Source organism: Brachyistius frenatus, unplaced genomic scaffold, assembly GCF_029030835.1.
Source record: "Brachyistius frenatus isolate BFR_SWC_R1_liver_20210118 unplaced genomic scaffold, ASM2903083v1 Contig_12, whole genome shotgun sequence".
NCBI lineage: Eukaryota > Metazoa > Chordata > Actinopteri > Embiotocidae > Brachyistius > Brachyistius frenatus.
This window is the reverse complement of record NW_027210611.1, coordinates 6,934,411-6,951,776: the sequence shown is the minus strand read 5'-3', so window position 1 is coordinate 6,951,776 and position 17,366 is coordinate 6,934,411. Positions and strand designations below refer to the sequence as shown.

Here is a 17,366-nt window from a genome sequence, read left to right as displayed (position 1 = left end):
AGACCATTTCTCTTCAATCGAGCCGCTCCATCATGATTTGAAACTTAATTAATAAATTAATTCAACCAAGATCCTCAGCAGCGGGGAAAATTAATTAACTCGTGCATTTTTATCATCAGAGATCCATCGCGGACCTATCGCTATAGAAACGGCTGGTGGTGACGGTCGGCTGAAATCTGTCCCGAGAGACGCACGCGAAAATTCCCTCGGCCGTGGACCTCGTCTCCGGAACGACCAATCAGAGTGCACGATGCAGCGACGCTGAACAGTGGAGGTCAAATCGCAAAGAAATTTGCAGCGAAAGCAACAACAACAACAACAACAACAAAAAAAAGAAGTCCCATCCGACTGTTCTCCGTTCACGCTTCGGCTCGCCGGGCGTCCGCGGAAATGTCCCGACGGCCTCAAACCGATGTTACGGTCTCCGTGGGACTTTGAGAGCAGGAGGCTTTATTGCCGCTCCGAGGCGCTCGATAAACACGAGACCCCGAACGCGTCTCGTCGCGCGGTTCAAAACGTCCCGCGCGCGAATCTGCACTGTGACGCTTTTCTGACCCGCGGGTGTCAGGACCGACCCGCTGCCGTCTGACCCACGGCGCGGTGTCATGTAGCTCCTCGGCTTCCCGATCGGACGCCGCTCCAACGTCACTGTGGCAGCCGGAGGTCCTGAAGCACTGAACTCTGGGTAAAAATAAAATGTAATAAAAAAAAAAAAAAAAAAAAAAAAAAAAAAAAACGCCTCTGTGTAGCACGGATGCTGTTACAAGGGAGTTTGGACTCTTCCACTGAAGTGAAAAAGGAGAACTATCAATCACCAGAGGAGGAGGAGGGAGGAGGGAGGAGGAAGGAGGAGGGAGGGAGGAGGGAGGGAGGAGGTGCCTCTGTGTGGTGAGTTTTTTGTTATTTTTGCACCGTGGTGCTCAGTGCCTGCAGCAGCGACTCATCAAGGGAGAAAAATATATATATTAAAAAAAAAAACCCATCTCCGCTTCACTTCTAAAGCTTTACTCATCAGTCACCCGATGCTTTACTTCACGGACAGACGCATCGACTTGTACATATATATATATATATTTTTTTTTTTACGGAACGAATCCTCCTCCATCACATCTGTAACATCTGTAGCCCGCAGAGATCCCGGTGTTACTGACGTGACCGTCACGGGCTCCTCCGACTACGTGTTACTCCGACGTCAAGAACAAGACCCTTTTTTTGTTGTTTTTTTGTTTTTTTTTTGTGAGAGGGAGAGAGAGAGAGTGAAAAAAAAAAAGGTTCCAATGCTTTATCGATTAAACTCAAACAAACTGTACATAAAGCTGAAAAAGCAGAAGAGGGGGAATCAGTTTTTAATCTCATCAATCGCCGTCTGCAAAAAGTCGATCGCGCTCCGTGTTCGTTCAGCACCGGTGGGGAAAAAACAAACAACTTTAGCTTATTTTGGTGTCTTTTTAAATCATACAAAGAGAATAACTGTTAAAGATGTAAATATATATATATATATATATATCTATATATATATATATACATCTCCAAGAACTGTATTCATTTGCAGAAGCAGTGCACTGGATTCTAAGCCATTTACAGGAGAGTTAAAGCGCGCCACTGTGTCCAGGAAGTAAAAGGAAAAAAAAAAAGAAGATGAGTGTCTGTAAAGATATCCGGGGTTCCCGCAGAGACCCGAAGCTGAATGTATTTCATCTCGCATTTTCTGCATCCTCCCAAAAACCCTGAAACTTATAAAATAAAAAAAAAAGACTTTCCTAAAGTCTGCGTAGGAACCCCGGAGGTGGCCGACACGTTTTGTGTCTCTTCCTGCTATGGACCGCACTCTCCTTCAGCAACATGGACCTGGAGACGGGGGGAAAAAAACAACAACAACAACAAAAAAAGATCGAAGAATGTATTCCTCTCGTTTCTATTCGTATCTTACAAACTTGTTTCTGGCCCGACTAATCACCAAAAAAAACAACAACAACAACAACACACCTGTCATGTCATAAAAGCTCTGTACAGTAAACCATTCAGCTCCTTTCGCCATCTTTAATCGTGCTAATGTAAAACCAGAAGGGGCTACTCCGAACGGGCTGTCGACAAAGACGCATTTTTTTTTTATCGGAGTGGGGGGGAAAAAAAAACAACAACAACAATCTCGTCGTCAAAAGCGAGAATCCCGACAATCACGTGAAAATCTGCAGAAGAGCCGACGCTTCGAGTTTAAATTCGACCTGTAGCTGCTCTGCGTTCATTTATTACTCCAGGAGCTGCTGTAGCAACGTAACGGTAGTAAAAGACTGACCGGGAGGTCAAAGGTCACCACTTCTGGCTTAATTTACTGTGACGCTGCCAGAGACGGTGTCGCTCAATCACTGTGTCTTCAGCCGCAGTTTCCGTTTTTAAAAAAATTAGCATCACGAAGAGGAGACGCGAGAATTTTATTTTTCTGACTACCTGTTTTCTGTTACCTTTTTTTTTTTTTTATTACTATCAATACTATAATTTTATTATTATTTTTGGCATTATCCGACGTGTGCAATATGTCCTGAATCCCAAAAAAAAAAAAAAAAAAAAAAAAGGTGCAATTTGTTTGACTGATAAAGTAGCATTTGTTTTTGTATTCAGTTGTTACGATCCAAAACTATAACAGTGCATGCAAACAGAAACCAGCCTGAAGCGGCGACGGCAGCGACTCAACTTTGCATTTTGACGGTTCAACATTATATCCTCCGGTTTGTGGATAAAACTTTGGAAAATACGCTCATTCAGTTCTGTCTTTCTGGAGTTTGTTAATTTTTTTTTTTTTTTTTTAAAGAAATATCAGTCAAAAACATTTGAAAAGCCAAAAACCTGTACATCTTTTTTTTTTTTTTTCTTTACACTACAAATGTAAAAAAAAAAAAAGTGGTCTTTATCAAAAACAACAACAACCTGTAGTATATGTAAAATAAAAACTTCTAGAAAACTGAAATGGGTATTTTTGTTTTTTGTTCTTAAATAAAAAAAAAAATACTCGACAGTCCGGAATTTAAACAAGATATTTTAATGGTAAATTTTTTTTTCAAGCAGGAAAAGCAAATTCAGTCCACAGTTCAAAAGTAAATCCTCAATTATATGTTAATCATTTTGGAAATATAAACATGACATCGTTGATCTTTGTAAACATGGAGGCCGTCCAAATATTAGAAGATAAAAGGAAAGGTGACGATGTGTTTTTAACTATTTAAGTCGATGTTTATAGAAAACTGATTTTTATTTATTTTTTTCCTGAACAGAATGAGAACTGAAAGCCAAACAGAAATGTTTGAGACCACGGAAACATTTTGGCAACTGGATAAAGTCGCAGACAGTGTTTTGAGGTAAAACTGTTGACGGTGGGATTTACACTGGTGGCTCAGTTAGTTTGTTATGGCTTCTTTTTGTCAGCATCGGTTAAATTGCTGCAGTTTGTTTTTCTTTAAAAAAAAAAAAAAAAAGGGCCAATTCACTCAAATTAACTTTTAATCGTCTCGCCTCGGTTAAAGCTGCATTAATAGATTATCACAAAACACTACCCTAAAAAAAGTTGTAACGTTTAAACATTTAACAGAAGAAACATTGATCATTGATTTAGAGTTGTGTTTCTGGCCGCCTGACGAATTTAAGATAAATATTTCCTCCATTTCGGCCGGTTTTGGTCTCTGCCGACTCCTGGAGAAAACGTCTGGCTTCTTCAGCTCGCTGATTACTACCCACCACGTTCCCCGACGAGTCTCCGCCTGGAGTTTTTAGAAGCTACTGAAAGCAGGGAGACCAAAACAAGCTTTAAATAATTCATTTTTATTTGATCATCTTTTATTTCTGTCGTCGGAAGTCATTTCGCACTCGGTGTCTCGATAGGAATTTCTTTTTGTAATTTGAGTGAAATGACCCTTTAAAAAAAAAAAAAGACTGCGGATAACCCGAACAAAAGGGGGAGGGGGGGCGGTCATTCAAATAATTACATAATCATACTTTGTGTAGCTTCATTATTTCTTGGCTTCCCTCCTGTTAAAAAAAAAAAAACGTCTGGCAGATATTTAGACACCTAGAACCAGGCGACTTGTGCGGAAAAACCATCCCGTGCGCGTGAACCTCTCCCGAGTCGTCGTGACGGGTTTGGCAGCTAAAGGCGACTTCAAATATGCAGGATTTTACAGCAACAGTGATTACTTTGGTATTAGTGCATAGGTGCAGTTCTAGATACCAGAGCTGTAGAGTATGAGGAGCACGTACGCGCTCCTTCTTGGATATATGAACTCCAGAGTTACGGCAGGCAGCAGGATCAGGTGAGCTCGACACGGAGCGCCTTCATAGTGCCGACGGGCCCGACGCACCGGGAGGCCTCGTGACGGACCTGGCTGAAATATCGGCTCGGGTGTCGCCTCCTGGTGGCCGGCCGCCGCGTTACAGGGGGGGGGGATGGGGGGGGGGGCGTAGCTCGCGTGTCGTGCAAATGTGCAAAAGTTTTTTTGTTTTTTTTTTAAACAAGTAAAAGACCCGTGTAGGTCCGAGTCCAATCTGAACAACGGACCGTCCTCGACAGAACCCCAAACCTGCCCTCCTCCTCCTCTTCATCTTCATCCTCCTCATCTTCATCCTCCTTCCTCCCTCCTCTTCATCTTCATCCTCCTTCCTCTTCCTCCGAGTGTTTTTGATTGAGTGCCTTTTCGTCTGCGAAGACAAAAACGTCAATCATCGAACGCAACGAAGACGGACTTACGTTTGAAGCAGTAGTCGGGACATTTTGGTAAAACGGACTTTCATTCGCTCGCTTGCAGACAACGAGATCAGAAGATTGATTGATTGATTGATTGATTGATTGATTGATAGATAATGTTCCCGTGTCAATATAAAGCTGCGGCCGGTTAAATCTATGGATGACGGATGGATTTTGTTCCCTTTTGGTTCATCCTGCTTTATGCTAAGCTCAGCTGACGCGTATCAATCTTCTCATCCAACTTTCAGCAGCAAAAGCAAATAAGCGCTGAAATGTTCCTTTAACATGAAGTCGTGACGGACCTGAATTTACACCATTTCTGTTCATTTCACTCAAAGTGAAGAAAAAGTGGAGAACAGTTACCTTCATTTCGTGATTCCTCTCCGTTCTTTCATCTAAGCGAGAATCTTTGAGACAAAAAAAACAAAAAAAAACCAACATTTGGACATTTTTTTTTTTTTCACAGTTTCCGATTTGCCTCTCGAGGCGACAGCGCCGAGAAGACATCGCAGCCTTCAAATCGAGCGACGCAAACATCGCAGCAAGAAGAAGAACAAACCGACCGTGGAACCGGAGTGCGTCAATCAAAAGGTGTAAATATCGATTAAAAAAAAAAAAAAAAAAAAGCAGAAGCGGTCGGGTGAAGTGTGGAGGTCAGAGGTCAGAGGTCAGAGGACGTTTACCTGAGACCGGTCGATCACCAGCCAGCGCTCGCTGCTCGTCTGCATGTCCTGACCGCTCAGAGGCTCCCGCAGGCGGATCTTCACCTCGACTCGGCCTCCGGTGGGCTTCCGTCCGTCCATCACCTGAAACGAAAAGACGTCACGCGCCGACACTCGCGAAGCCCCCCCCCCCCCCCCCGCCGCTCGCCGAACCGTCTCACCTCTACGATCTCCCTGATTTCGCTGCGCGACTCCAGCTTGTCCAGCTTGACGAGGGCCGTCCCGACCGGCTTGTCGCTCCGCAGGAAGCCGCTGTGAGAGGACGGGACGGACGGGACGCTGTGAGACGAAGCTTCGGACAGCAGGAATCCTCACAAATCTGAACTCTACATCTCCGCTCGCTGAAAACTTCCTCCGTTACTTTGGACTTTTCTGTAAAATTACGACTATTTATGAATATCTTCCGCTCGACTGTTATATTTATTTTCCTGATTAATCCACCTAATTTTTTATTTATTGCTATCTCATGTTTTATGTTTCTTCTATTTTTAATCTTTTCCAAAACATTGTTTTGCCTTGTTGCTGAAACTTGCCTTAAAAGCTGGCGTTCATATTTTTCATGATATTGACGAGACAGGCGACTTTTATCATCGAGATTCGGGGTCGATATAAAAACCGTTCGCATTCACTCGACTTTTCTTCAAACATAACTTTTGCGACATTATTAAACTAACTCCATAATTCACCAGTTGTTGGACTAATTCCAGAAAATAATGTCTCATTGAGTTCTCGTAAAATACGTAAATTGTAGCTAAAGCTAAAACGTTTGTTGTAGCAAAATCCTAAAAGTGTTTTGTTGTTTTTTTTGTTGTTGTTTTTTTTTTTTTAACTTCCGGGTGATATAATGATGAAATTTCATAAAAATGTTTATTGTATGAAATCCGGTGACTCACCCTTTGTGCAGCAGCTCCAGTTTGAGGCCTTTCGACGTCACCACCCTCCTGAAGCCGCGGTGGTTCCGGTTGATTGACAGCGTGAAGCTCTGGTTGTACTCTGGTGAAAAGACACAACGAGGAGACAAACGTGTTTCTGCAGATTCGACGGCGAGACCGAGGATTTGAGACAAAAAAAAACAACAACAACAAAAAAAAAAAAAAAAAAAATCCAGAATTAAAATCGTCAAGTCAAAAAAACAACAACAACAAATGAGTCAAACATGAAAAGAAAAAATAGCCTAAAATATGTTTGTTTTTTTTGTTTTTTTAACGTTTCGAGTTAAAACATTGGATTACGTTTTCCCTCCAAAAAGGAGAATTATTAGTAGATTCTAGAAATGAAAGAAGAAATATCGCCGCCGATGTCTAGACGTGCTCCGAAGCCGTCGGCGCTCCTCGTCTCACCTGGGGAGTTCGTGTTCTTGATGACGGCGGTTCTGTGTTTCTGCGGCTGCTCCTGGTGGCGACGAAGCAGAAGACAAATGCTTTCATTTGGAGTAAAAAAAAAAAACCAAGTGTCCGCCAGCCTGTGAAACCTTTAAAGGAAAGCTGTAGTTCGAGGCTCTCACCGTGCTCGGGTAGGGGAAGTCGAACTTCACGTAGGCGTCCAGGTCGTTGGTTTGGATTCCTGAAGAAGGAAGAGACGTTTTACTGCGGGGCGTCGAACGTTTTATTTTTGAAAACTTCATTTCTTAAACCGAACGTCAAAATAAACTGTAGAGACTCGACGAGACGTTGGAGCGAAAAGATTACAGCATTTATAGTAAACTACAATCTGGAAACAATTCAAACATTAAAATACACCTTTTTTTTTTCACTTTTATGGCTTCAAAATATTAATTTATGCCATAAATAAAAACAAATTAAAAGGCTGATATGTGAAGAAGTCTCTGGAGATCTTTACCGCTCGGAGCAGGAAGATTCATCCCTTTCACGATAATAACGACCATCTCTGTGCTGCTCAGCTCTGGAAATATCCTGAAGAGGAGGAAGAGGATGAAGGTGGAAATGTTGTAATTCGACCAATAAAGTTCGCTTTTTTTTGGTGGGGGGTGAGGGGGGGGTCATTCTTTGTCTTTGCAAATTTAATGTTTAGTCAGTTCATTTCAAAAGCAAGTAAAACAAATCAAAATAAATCAACGCTCAAGTGAACCGATATTTTACATCAGTCGTCTATTTCCAACATTCAGAACTGATCAAAGAGCCTCTTTCTATTTATAGGTTGACGAGTGACGAATCGGACGCCGCGACGTCTCGCCCACCTGACGGTGTGAAAGGATCTCTCCTCAAAGTGATGCTTGGGAGGAGGCAGACCTCTCGACTGAGCCAGCTTCAGCACCTCCAGACTCCTCTTGCAGCTCGCCGCCATTTTCTCAAACCTCAAAAACAAAACGCATCAAAAAGGAAGGAGAACGACTTCGCGAACATTTCTACCTCACCGTTCCACAAAATAAACGCCGACCGGAGGATACGATCAGCCATGCAGCGTCGCCTCCTCTCGAGCGTTACAATCAAAAGTTATGATCTGGAGGTCAAATGTGAAATGAAACGGTTGAGTGACAGGAGAAGCTCACTTCGTTGTCTCGGCGACGTTCCCCAGATGTGTGAACTGCTTGGAGTGAGTCAAACATTTCTAAAAAAAAAAAAGAAAGGAAAAGCCGTTAAAAGACATCTCGGTGACTCTTCACCGCAAGACGACGACGAGGAGCAACCAGAAAATCTATTTTTGGCATCAGAATTAATGAATAAACGTCTAAATATAAAATTTTATTCTGCAGAGAATAGAAGTTTTATTCCTCGGCGATGGTGAATTTCTTTTTGGGGAAAAAATGAACGTGAAGGCGGTGAACAAAGAAGTTTGAAGAAGTTTACTTGTGTTTTAAAATAAAAAGTTAAAAAAAAAATAATAATAATTAAGAAATACATGAAATAAAAACATTAAACTGCCACCTAATCTGCAGTACGATATCATTCTGGGATATACGGGTGCTATTTATTTCTCATTACCGCCCGTTGGTAGAATTTCAAGACGTTCGTGTTCATCCTGATAAAAACCTGCGTTTAACAGAAAATCCTAAAACGTCACCGTCGTCCGTATTTGAGGAAATCTTTGTTTTTTTGGTTTTTGTTTACCTCGTGCTGCTCCTTCAGGATCTTGACCAGCTGTGTGTAAACCTGCTCCGCTTTCTCCGAGATCTGCACGTCGCTGTGGTGAACCAGGATGAAGTCGTCCTCCTCGTCACCAGGGGGCGACGGCACCTACGGGCGCAGCACACCGAGGGTCACCGCGTAACCCAACACCAGACGTTTTAAGGAATAGGAGCGCCCCGCCGTCGTCTCCACCATCACGTGGTTACAATTTCACCAAAGTCTTTAACATGACGTAATAGAATTGTTCACGTTTGCATCATTTTCAGGTACATGTTTGTGTGTTGCTTCACTGAATCCTTAATTTTTTTTTTTTTTAGGAACATATTTTGCGTTCTCAGTTGATCTTATTTTAAGGCCTGAACATCATAAATGAAAAGAATATAAATTGAGATATTCACCGGAACGATTTCCCACTTTGCATCATTATTCCAAATTTAAAACCAGTTTCCTCTCGTTTTCACACGCTTACGTAACTTTTAATTACTTGATAAGAAAAATAAGAATTTAGGTCATTAACAACGCGTAATAAATCACACAACAAAAGAGGCCCTTTTTTTTTTTTTTCCTTCCAGTAAGCTGGGTTCGGGTAAAAAAAATAAAATAAAATAAAATCACGTAAAAGTGTTCGGGGGCGCGAGGCTGAACTCGCCCGTCCGCTCACCGTGCTGATGTCCACACTTTTGCCGCCGCGCGCCGCCTCGATCATCGGGTCGAAGCCCTTGGCGGTGCGGAGGAAAACCTTCGCCTGCTCCGTGTCGTTCTTCTGCTTCGCCTGCAGCGCCGCCTTCATGTACTGCTTCTTCCGACCCTCCAGGAACTCCAGCTGCTGAACCGCTGCGGGACGAGGACGCGACGTTCAGAAAGTAAACCGCCGGCAAAACGAGCTGGATTTCATTTTTGATTTTTGATTGGACGTCGGGTTCACCTGGAATCAGCCGTTTTTACCCCTGCGTGACATTATTAACGATTTTCTGTCCCGTTCGTACAGAAAAGCGACAAATCGTCACGCTTGAGAAGCAGGAAAATATTTTAAATCTTTGCTTTAAAAAATTTTTTTTTTTTTTTTTTAAAAGTCTGTTCCTCCACTAACTTATAAATTGGCCGATTGTTGCAGATCTAATCGATATTGTTCCGTTGCTCCTTCTGGCTGCTGTCCAGCTTATATCCTAAAGCTTTTTGCTTCTGTCAGCGGGAATGTTTTTAAAATCGACACGGAAAATGGGAGGACTTCCTGCGACCGGTTTCAAAAGAGCCTCAACTGAGTGTCTGTTGTTTAGGGAGGTCACCGTTTTGGCAGTTCGAGCTCCACCGACCTGTCGGCGAGATTCCTTCCCTGGAGGCCGTTCTGTCGGGCGAAGCTGACGGAGACCTTTTCGGTCTCTGACCTGCAGCCGGGACGTCCAACGTGAGCTTCTTGGGCTCTTCCGGAGCGGCGGGCTTCGACTACGAGAGAGAAACAAAACTGTACCAACAACTGATCTGCAAAAAAACCCAAAAACAAACAAAAAAAACGACTTACGATGTACCGTGAAATATCGTACTGAGAGCCCACCTCGTCCTCCTTCTCCTCATCGTCGCCTTCTTCGTCTCCCACTTCCGCAGCGTCCGTAGAGGCGAGCTTGCTGGCCGCCTCCAGGGCCGCGACGAAGCCCTGCTCGGCTCCCGTCGCCTTGTGTCCGGGGATCGGAGGAAAACCTGAAAGACCAGATCTGGATTTGCTTTTTCTGTAGAGTACAAAAAAAACAACAACAAAAAAAAAACAACACAAGTCCACATATCGAGAGGCAAACATCTCGTTCAGTAAAGCCGAGCGCGCAGAAACACCCCGGGGCGACAGAACCGGACACATAATCCGATTTCATGGAGCTACACGTGACCCAAAAAACACGAATCGGGGAAAAAAAAAAAAAAATAATCTCACCTGGGGGAACCGGCAGCTCGTCGAAGTTGACGGCTTTTCCTGCTTTGTGAGCTCGGATGGCGCTCTGGTATTGCTGCCGGAGGAGAGAGGTTGGAAAGGCTCTTTTATGACAGGCCAAGTGTGCTGGAAGCGTTTCTGAGCGCGCTTCCATTATTATTGCTTTTTTTTGTCTGGTTTATTTTTACTCGTATACAGATCATATTTTATTTTAACAAATCTGAGGCCTGCTCTTTTGGTTTTCTTTCTTTCTTTCTTTTAAAATTAGCCGTTACACGGCGCTTCGCATTTTTAGATTTCAAGATCATAAAACAACAACAAGTCCTGACGCGAACGGTCGGACCCCCCCCCCCCACCCCCCAGAGCTCTGACCTCCACATCAGGACAGTCAAGACTCCCGTTACAAAGAGCAAGTACTGTTTTAAAAAAAAAAAAAAAGGGGGCAGGATTTCGTCACATCAGATGTGATTATGTGTAAAGTCTGTATCAGCTGAGAGATAATAATAATAATAATAATAATAATAATAATCATGCAGAAACTCCGAGGCCGACGAACCGCAAACCGGGTTCTGTGACTGCAATTGCCGACATCAGCAGGAAGTCTCTCTCCTCCTACCTTGGCGATGCGGTCGTGCATTCGGGCCTTGCGGTCGTCTCCGCCGGCTTTGGCCTGAGCGGACGCCTCCGCGTACTTGGCCCGTCTCTGCTCGAGAGCCTCCAGGGCGTCTTTGGGGGCTGAAACGCAGAAAACGGCGACGTTCCCGTCACATCGTTTATGACAACTCTTTGCCGATTGGCATCATCCGGCGCCGCTGAGCCCGATGTGAATGTCGGGTATCTTATCGTGGCGCCAAAAACGTTGGACAAATGTCAACGTCGACCTCGTGACCGAGCTCTCGACAAAGTGCCACCAGAGTCCGAAGGATTTATCCTCCGGAGGTCTTGGAACGGATGAAGACATTCTCGCACGAATCCGCCCGGCAGACACATAACCACCAAACGGTGCAGGAAGCTCCGAGCCAAAAGCGGACCCGAACGCCTCCCCGCTGCTCACGCCGAGCTTTCCGTGCTTTTTTACGCCGAGTGACGCCGGTTCCGGCAGCGCCGCCGTACGCGAGCAATATACAAATAAGGATAAAATAAATAAAAGATCAGTACCTGGAGCTGCTGCGGCCAGCTGGGTGACCTGCGTGTTTTGCCCAGAGGAAGGTTGGTTCGCTGGAGCGCAGCTTCCTCCTGCACCTACAACAGAAACACGACACCAGCTGAAAGCTGCAGAAGGCGATACGACAAGTTTCGGCTCAAAAATACCGGAAACTCGTCAGTCCGATGAAGTAATTCGCTTATTTTATACAATTTGATATATCGACGAGGCTTATAATTGTAAATTTGTTCCCTTGCTTGAAGATCCCCGTGAGGTCTGTTGGGTTTTCAGACTAATGTCTTAAAATAAAATCCAAGGTTCGGGTCAAAATTCAAATCATTTCAAAATGTTTTTTTTTTCTTTTTTTTTAATCATTCTGCCGTTTCCAAACACTTTTATTCGATTTTTTTTTTTTTTTTTGCGTTCACTGAACTTTAGCTGCACGAATCTCTTAATTGCGCCTGCTTTCTAGCTCAACTAAAAAAAAAAAAAAAAAAAAACCAGACTTGTTTTCATCTCAAACTGAAACGTGTCCTTTGGTTCCAGAGTTCCTCACCCCGTCCTGGAGACGGAGGAAGACCACTCAGGTCGACCGCTTGTCCTTTCTCCAACGCCTCGATCACTGCATCAAACTTCTGCAACCCAAATAAAAAGAAACAAAAAACAAAAAAAGGCACAGTCAAACATAATAAAAAGGTCTTTGTCAGCGTCCGCATGGTTGGGATGCTTCACATTCTTCAGAGAGAAGTCCTGCGGGCAGAATGAGCAGCAACAGGCTCATCGCAGCCGACTGCACAAACAAGGACGGACAACAGCAATGCGGGCATTTGAACCCGAGTCTTTTCAACTGATGTTTGATCTACAAGCTGAAGACGAGGTGCTGACACAAGTCCAAAAACCACGATTCTGAACGGGAACAGGAAAAATAAATCAAATGGAGATTCCTCCTTCAGCAGTAATCCCGCGAAGGCGTCGGGTTAAAACCAACAGCGTGTCCATTATCACTGAAGCAGCTGCTGCGACATTCCTACGGCAGAAACCTGCTCGGCTCGGCAAAACTGCTCCGGTGCCGCTTCTTGGCTGCAGCGGAAACACGGCTCGGCTTTGATTATGTAGCTGGTGGTGACGTGCAGATAAAACGCGACAGACACGGGGTGAAGATTTTGCATTTTACCGTTGGAGCTCGGCAAATACCGATTTCCTTTTTAGAGTAAAATATTAAAACCGATTGCGGGCGCACGTTGGTAAAAAGCACTGAAACTAGTTTATCGGGCTCAAAATTAAATGAAATACTGGATTGAAAACTGTTTTTATTTGATCTACAGGGGACATGTCGGATTAAATATTAGTCTGTTAATCATCTATTTTCATGCAGAATAATTTCCTGGACGTTATGTTGCAACACTAAGGAAGGAATACGAGCACAAGTCAAAGATTTAAAAAAAAAAAGAGGCTTTTAAGAGATGAACTCAAACGCCGCAGATATAAACTCGTGCACAAGAAACGCTCGTGTTTTGAATCATTCTCACCGTGTTGCAGAGCTTTCACTCACCTTGCTGGTCTTGAAGCAAACCTTGGCTCCCTCCACGTCTCCCTGCTTCTTTGCTCTCAGCGCTGCCATCTTGTACTCCCTCTGCCTCGCCAGCAGCATCGTCTTCGTCGCCTCGTTCGCTGCGGATTCACCGGACGAAACAATTACCGCATTGAGAGGCCTCGCTCGTCACGTGCGGAGAAGCTGGAAGAGCCACGGCCGCGAAACTCACCGGCCTTTCGGTTCGAAATTGGGGACAATGAACGAAATCTAAACGCGTGAGAAAGTGTGCTCAACATCGGACTGGGAAATCACATTAAGACTTAAGGTATTGACATAAAGAGTTCCTTTCATACTCAATAAAACAATCGTGATCCAGATCTCTTGAGCGGGACACAAATCTGTTTCTTACTGCTCTCTGGTGGCCAACTTCATCAGCCGAGCGATCATTTTTTTTTACCTCGGATGATTCAAGCCGCCCCCCCGACTGGCCTCCGCTTCATTATTATAACTGATAACCTTTGTGCACGTCAAGTGAAACTGACCTCCGGTCAGACTCCCCTGCGAGACGTCGGCAGCTTCCTCGGTCTGCTCCTCGGAAGATGGAGATGGGAGGTTGCTCAGAGCGGGCGTGGTTGCCGCGGACGACGGCTCCTCTTCGCTGCCGGGTGTGACGATGTCGGGCGCCGCAGGCGGCGGCGGCGGCGTGGCGACCGCTGCGTCCTCCCGCTGGGCGGGTTCAGGAGGCGAAGGCGCGGGCGGAGCGGGTCTCGCGGGAACGGCGGGCCGGGGGGGGGCGGCGGCGGCGCTCGGGGTTCCCGTGGCAACAGGAGGAGGGATCTCTGCCTCGTTCACGGGCCTGCCTTTTTTCACGGCAGCCAACATCGACTCCAGCGTCTGTAGAGGACGGTGACAAATTCAAACTTGCACGAGATTTCTGAAATCAAAGCTGGAACGCACGTGATGTGTCGTGAAGAGACAACTACAGAAATGCAAATGTTTCAGACACAAATCACAACTGTGGAACTAAAAAAAAAAAATAGTAAATACAACTAGTAAAATACCAGTAAATTTAAAGCAGGTATATTAAAAAAAAGTCCTGCAAAACTGTACTGTATTATACCGAGAGGCGTTTCTGTTGTTAGGCGAAGCCCTTTAATCTAAACGGGATGGACTAAAATTACATTAAAAAATTTTTTTTAAAAAACCAGCCAGTTTACCGCAATACAATTCAGCATCAACACAAACTTCTCTAAAACGATCACTCGGTGTAATCAACACCTCTCTGGAACAGTTTCAATAAACACTGAGCATCATCACCTTCGTAAAGATACCAGAAAGTGGCGGCAACACACAACCCAGAACCCATCCCATCAACTGCCCTATAAAAGTACTGCACTTAACAATTGGCGCATAATAATCTATAATTAAAAAGGAGTTCTCGCAAATCCGCTCCCGGGATGCATCCGGAGCTCCGCTGCAGGACGCAAGTTTCACCGACCTTCAGGCCTCGATCGTATCTCCTGGCTTTGGAGGTCTCTCCCGCAGCCTTGGCGTTCTGCAGGGCCGTCCCGTACATGGCTACCCTCTCCTCCACGGTGTGCTGGAGGCTGCCGGGCGCCGCCGAGGACGCCTTCACGTCCTGCTGCGTCACGACGTTCAACAACAACAAAACAAGACGCGGGCTGAAAACGGGCGGGAAATGACTCGGCATTCGAAAGGGAGGCATCGAGTGTTTGTCAAAGAGATGAACAACGAGAGGAAAATCGAATACCACCAGTCGTCCCGGATTATTTGGTTAAAAAGTATTAAAAAAAAAAGGCACATAAAGCATTCAAAGTATTTCAAATAGATTTAAAAAAAAAAAAAAAAAAACGCAGGCGGGGTGCGTATCGGGAAACGTATTAACAGGAATGCCGTCGGACTCACTAGATAGAATAGAAAATATTCACCTCCAGGGCGTCCGAGTGATGCTGTCAACTAAACAAATGTTGCTTGGGAACAAATTCTGTAATTTAATCTAAAAAACTGGCAGTCAAATTTTATAAGCGAGCGACAAGGAAGGAGGACAACTACATTTTTTTTTTTTTTTTTTTTTTTAAACGTCCGCCCCTTCCCGTTACCGGCAACAGACTTCTGCGAACTGACACGCGTGTGTCTGCCCGGTGACGCTTTCAGCGCCGGCAGAGAGAAGGCAGGCGGGTGTCGTACCGGCGCCCCGGGGCACTCTGGTGTTTCTGCTCGAGGAGCTTCAGCGGCGGCGGAGGATGATGATGATGATGCGGAGTAAGCGGTGCCTCCATCCTCGGCTTCCTCCTCCCCCACCACTTCCTGCAGCTCCGCCTGATGGGGAAAGAGAACGCGGCTTTTGTTTCGGTTGTTCTTGACAACTAGGAATACCGCAAACCGGAACGCGCGCGATGAAAATGAAAAACGACAAATCGACAGCTGTTGTCGCACGGAAACGTGAGAGAGCACGCGCGCGACCCCGAAATGTTTTGACTTTGCTGCAATTTGTGGAGCTCGGCGAGTTTCATCGGCACGAACCAAGAGATCTTCGTCGTCTTCGACGTTGTCGTCGTCGTCGTCCTCCGCGTCCCTCATGCACTCGTCGGCCATTCTTGCGATGTCCTCCATGGGCAGGGGGCCTACGACGCACAAACACGGCCATGCGGCACATCAACACGGTACAAGCAGCAGCAGCAGCAGCAACAACAACAACAACAACGTCGCCCGGGCAACAAGTTTTCATGAGACATCTCCCCCGGTGGAAGATAACGGAGCATAAACAGCTTTTCAGCAACTTTTGGATCGAGTTTGGAAACACGTTACACTTTCCTAAAGTAAAAAAAAAAAAAAAAGAGAACATTTCAAAAGGGGAGCTGCTGAGATGCAGTCTGAGAGGTGAGGGTAACTTCGCCCGTTTAAAGTTTGAGAAGTTTAATTTTTCAACTGTAAAATGTCCTGCCTGGTCGCAATTAACTAAACAGATTAAAGGGTAAACTGTTCATTTATCTTATGGGCTGTGTACTATCACATTATTATTATTTTTTTTTATATATATACTTTTAAAATACATCAATACCAATATCGGCCTAAAAAAATAATGCATCGGTGGCCGTATAGGATCTGCTGACAGACCACCGTAGGTCCTACAAGGTCCAAAGGTCACCTACCTCAGCATTAAAAACAGAACCAGAGCACACGTTGATGATACCAGGTGTGAATGCAAACACCTGGGACCTGGGAGTGCCTCGGTATATTTGCATATGGAGAAGAAATCCCAGGCGGTGCACTCACTTCTCCCTTTCTCCTTGGCTCTCCCTCCCGCCGCTGCTGCTGCTTTATTTCCCGTGATAGCAGCGAGTTCCGCCTCCAGGTCCGGGTCGTCCAGACTCCCGTCCATCCCCCCCACCGCCATCATCTCCTCCGGGTTCAGGTCCACGAACAGACCCAGCTGAAAGCACAGCGTTAAAAAATAAAATAAATAAATTAAATAAAAAGATGATGAACCTCCATCGTACAGAAAGTGTTTATCGGGAGTAGTTGTTTACCTGCTTGGCTGCAGCAGCGCCCTGACCTCTGGGCTGCGGCGCTCTCTTCTTTTTACCGAACATGATGTTGTTGTTGTTGTTGTTGTTGTTGTTGTTGTTGTTGTTGTTTACCGAGCCCCCTCAGCGCACACCGCAGCGGGTACAAGCGAACACCTTCGAACACAAAACACATTACCGTAAATCGATTTCCCCGTCGTCCTCACCGGGGGCCCCCGGTGGCGGCCGGTTGAAGTCACGTGAGCGGCTGTCAGGTGGTCTCCTCAAACTCCGTGACAACGAGCTGCCAAGTGACGGTTGGCGTTAGCCGCGCTTAGCCGCTACTACAGCTAGCCGTGTTCCTCGCCTCTAAACTGGGGGGGGAAAGTTATTATTATTTTTTTTTTTTAATTAATTTATTTATTTTTTGCGATCGCGAAGCTGACTGCTGGCTTGACGAGAGTTTTTGTCGTGACGCGAGGAGGACCCCCGTGTTTTTTTTTTTGTACCTGCTCGATCACCACTTCACGGAGACGGTCTTCATTTCTGCGGATTGACATGGCAGGAATGGGCTCGTTTAAGTACGCATGCGCGAAAAGCCAGCGAGCCCCAAAGGATGCTTCGCCTGCGAGAGGAGCCCTGAGTGATGTCTGTCAGGCAGCCGAGACTAGGTTAGGTTAGGTTAGGTTAGGTTAGGTTAGGT

The 17,366-nt window shown here is 45.3% G+C and overlaps 1 protein-coding gene across 1 annotated transcript; it reads right to left on the bottom strand.

Annotated features, from left to right (window-relative positions):
- Window positions 1–3,810: 3,810 nt before the first annotated feature.
- Window positions 3,811–17,233, bottom strand: cc2d1b (coiled-coil and C2 domain containing 1B). The gene is made up of 26 exons (XM_069692530.1): window positions 17,173–17,233; window positions 16,688–17,037; window positions 16,434–16,590; window positions 15,681–15,781; window positions 15,345–15,476; window positions 14,635–14,775; window positions 13,679–14,030; window positions 13,155–13,273; window positions 12,159–12,237; window positions 11,611–11,700; window positions 11,075–11,205; window positions 10,462–10,534; window positions 10,093–10,235; window positions 9,854–9,983; window positions 9,202–9,374; window positions 8,523–8,648; window positions 7,964–8,022; window positions 7,652–7,768; window positions 7,294–7,367; window positions 6,959–7,017; window positions 6,795–6,846; window positions 6,348–6,447; window positions 5,616–5,706; window positions 5,416–5,538; window positions 5,096–5,139; window positions 3,811–4,686 (listed from the first exon to the last, which is right to left on the bottom strand). Exons 2-25 carry the CDS (start codon window positions 16,748–16,750, stop codon window positions 5,128–5,130), a joined length of 2,697 nt encoding a protein of 898 aa, XP_069548631.1. The 5' UTR covers window positions 16,751–17,037; window positions 17,173–17,233; the 3' UTR covers window positions 3,811–4,686; window positions 5,096–5,127.
- Between the last annotated feature and the right edge of the window lie 133 nt (window positions 17,234–17,366).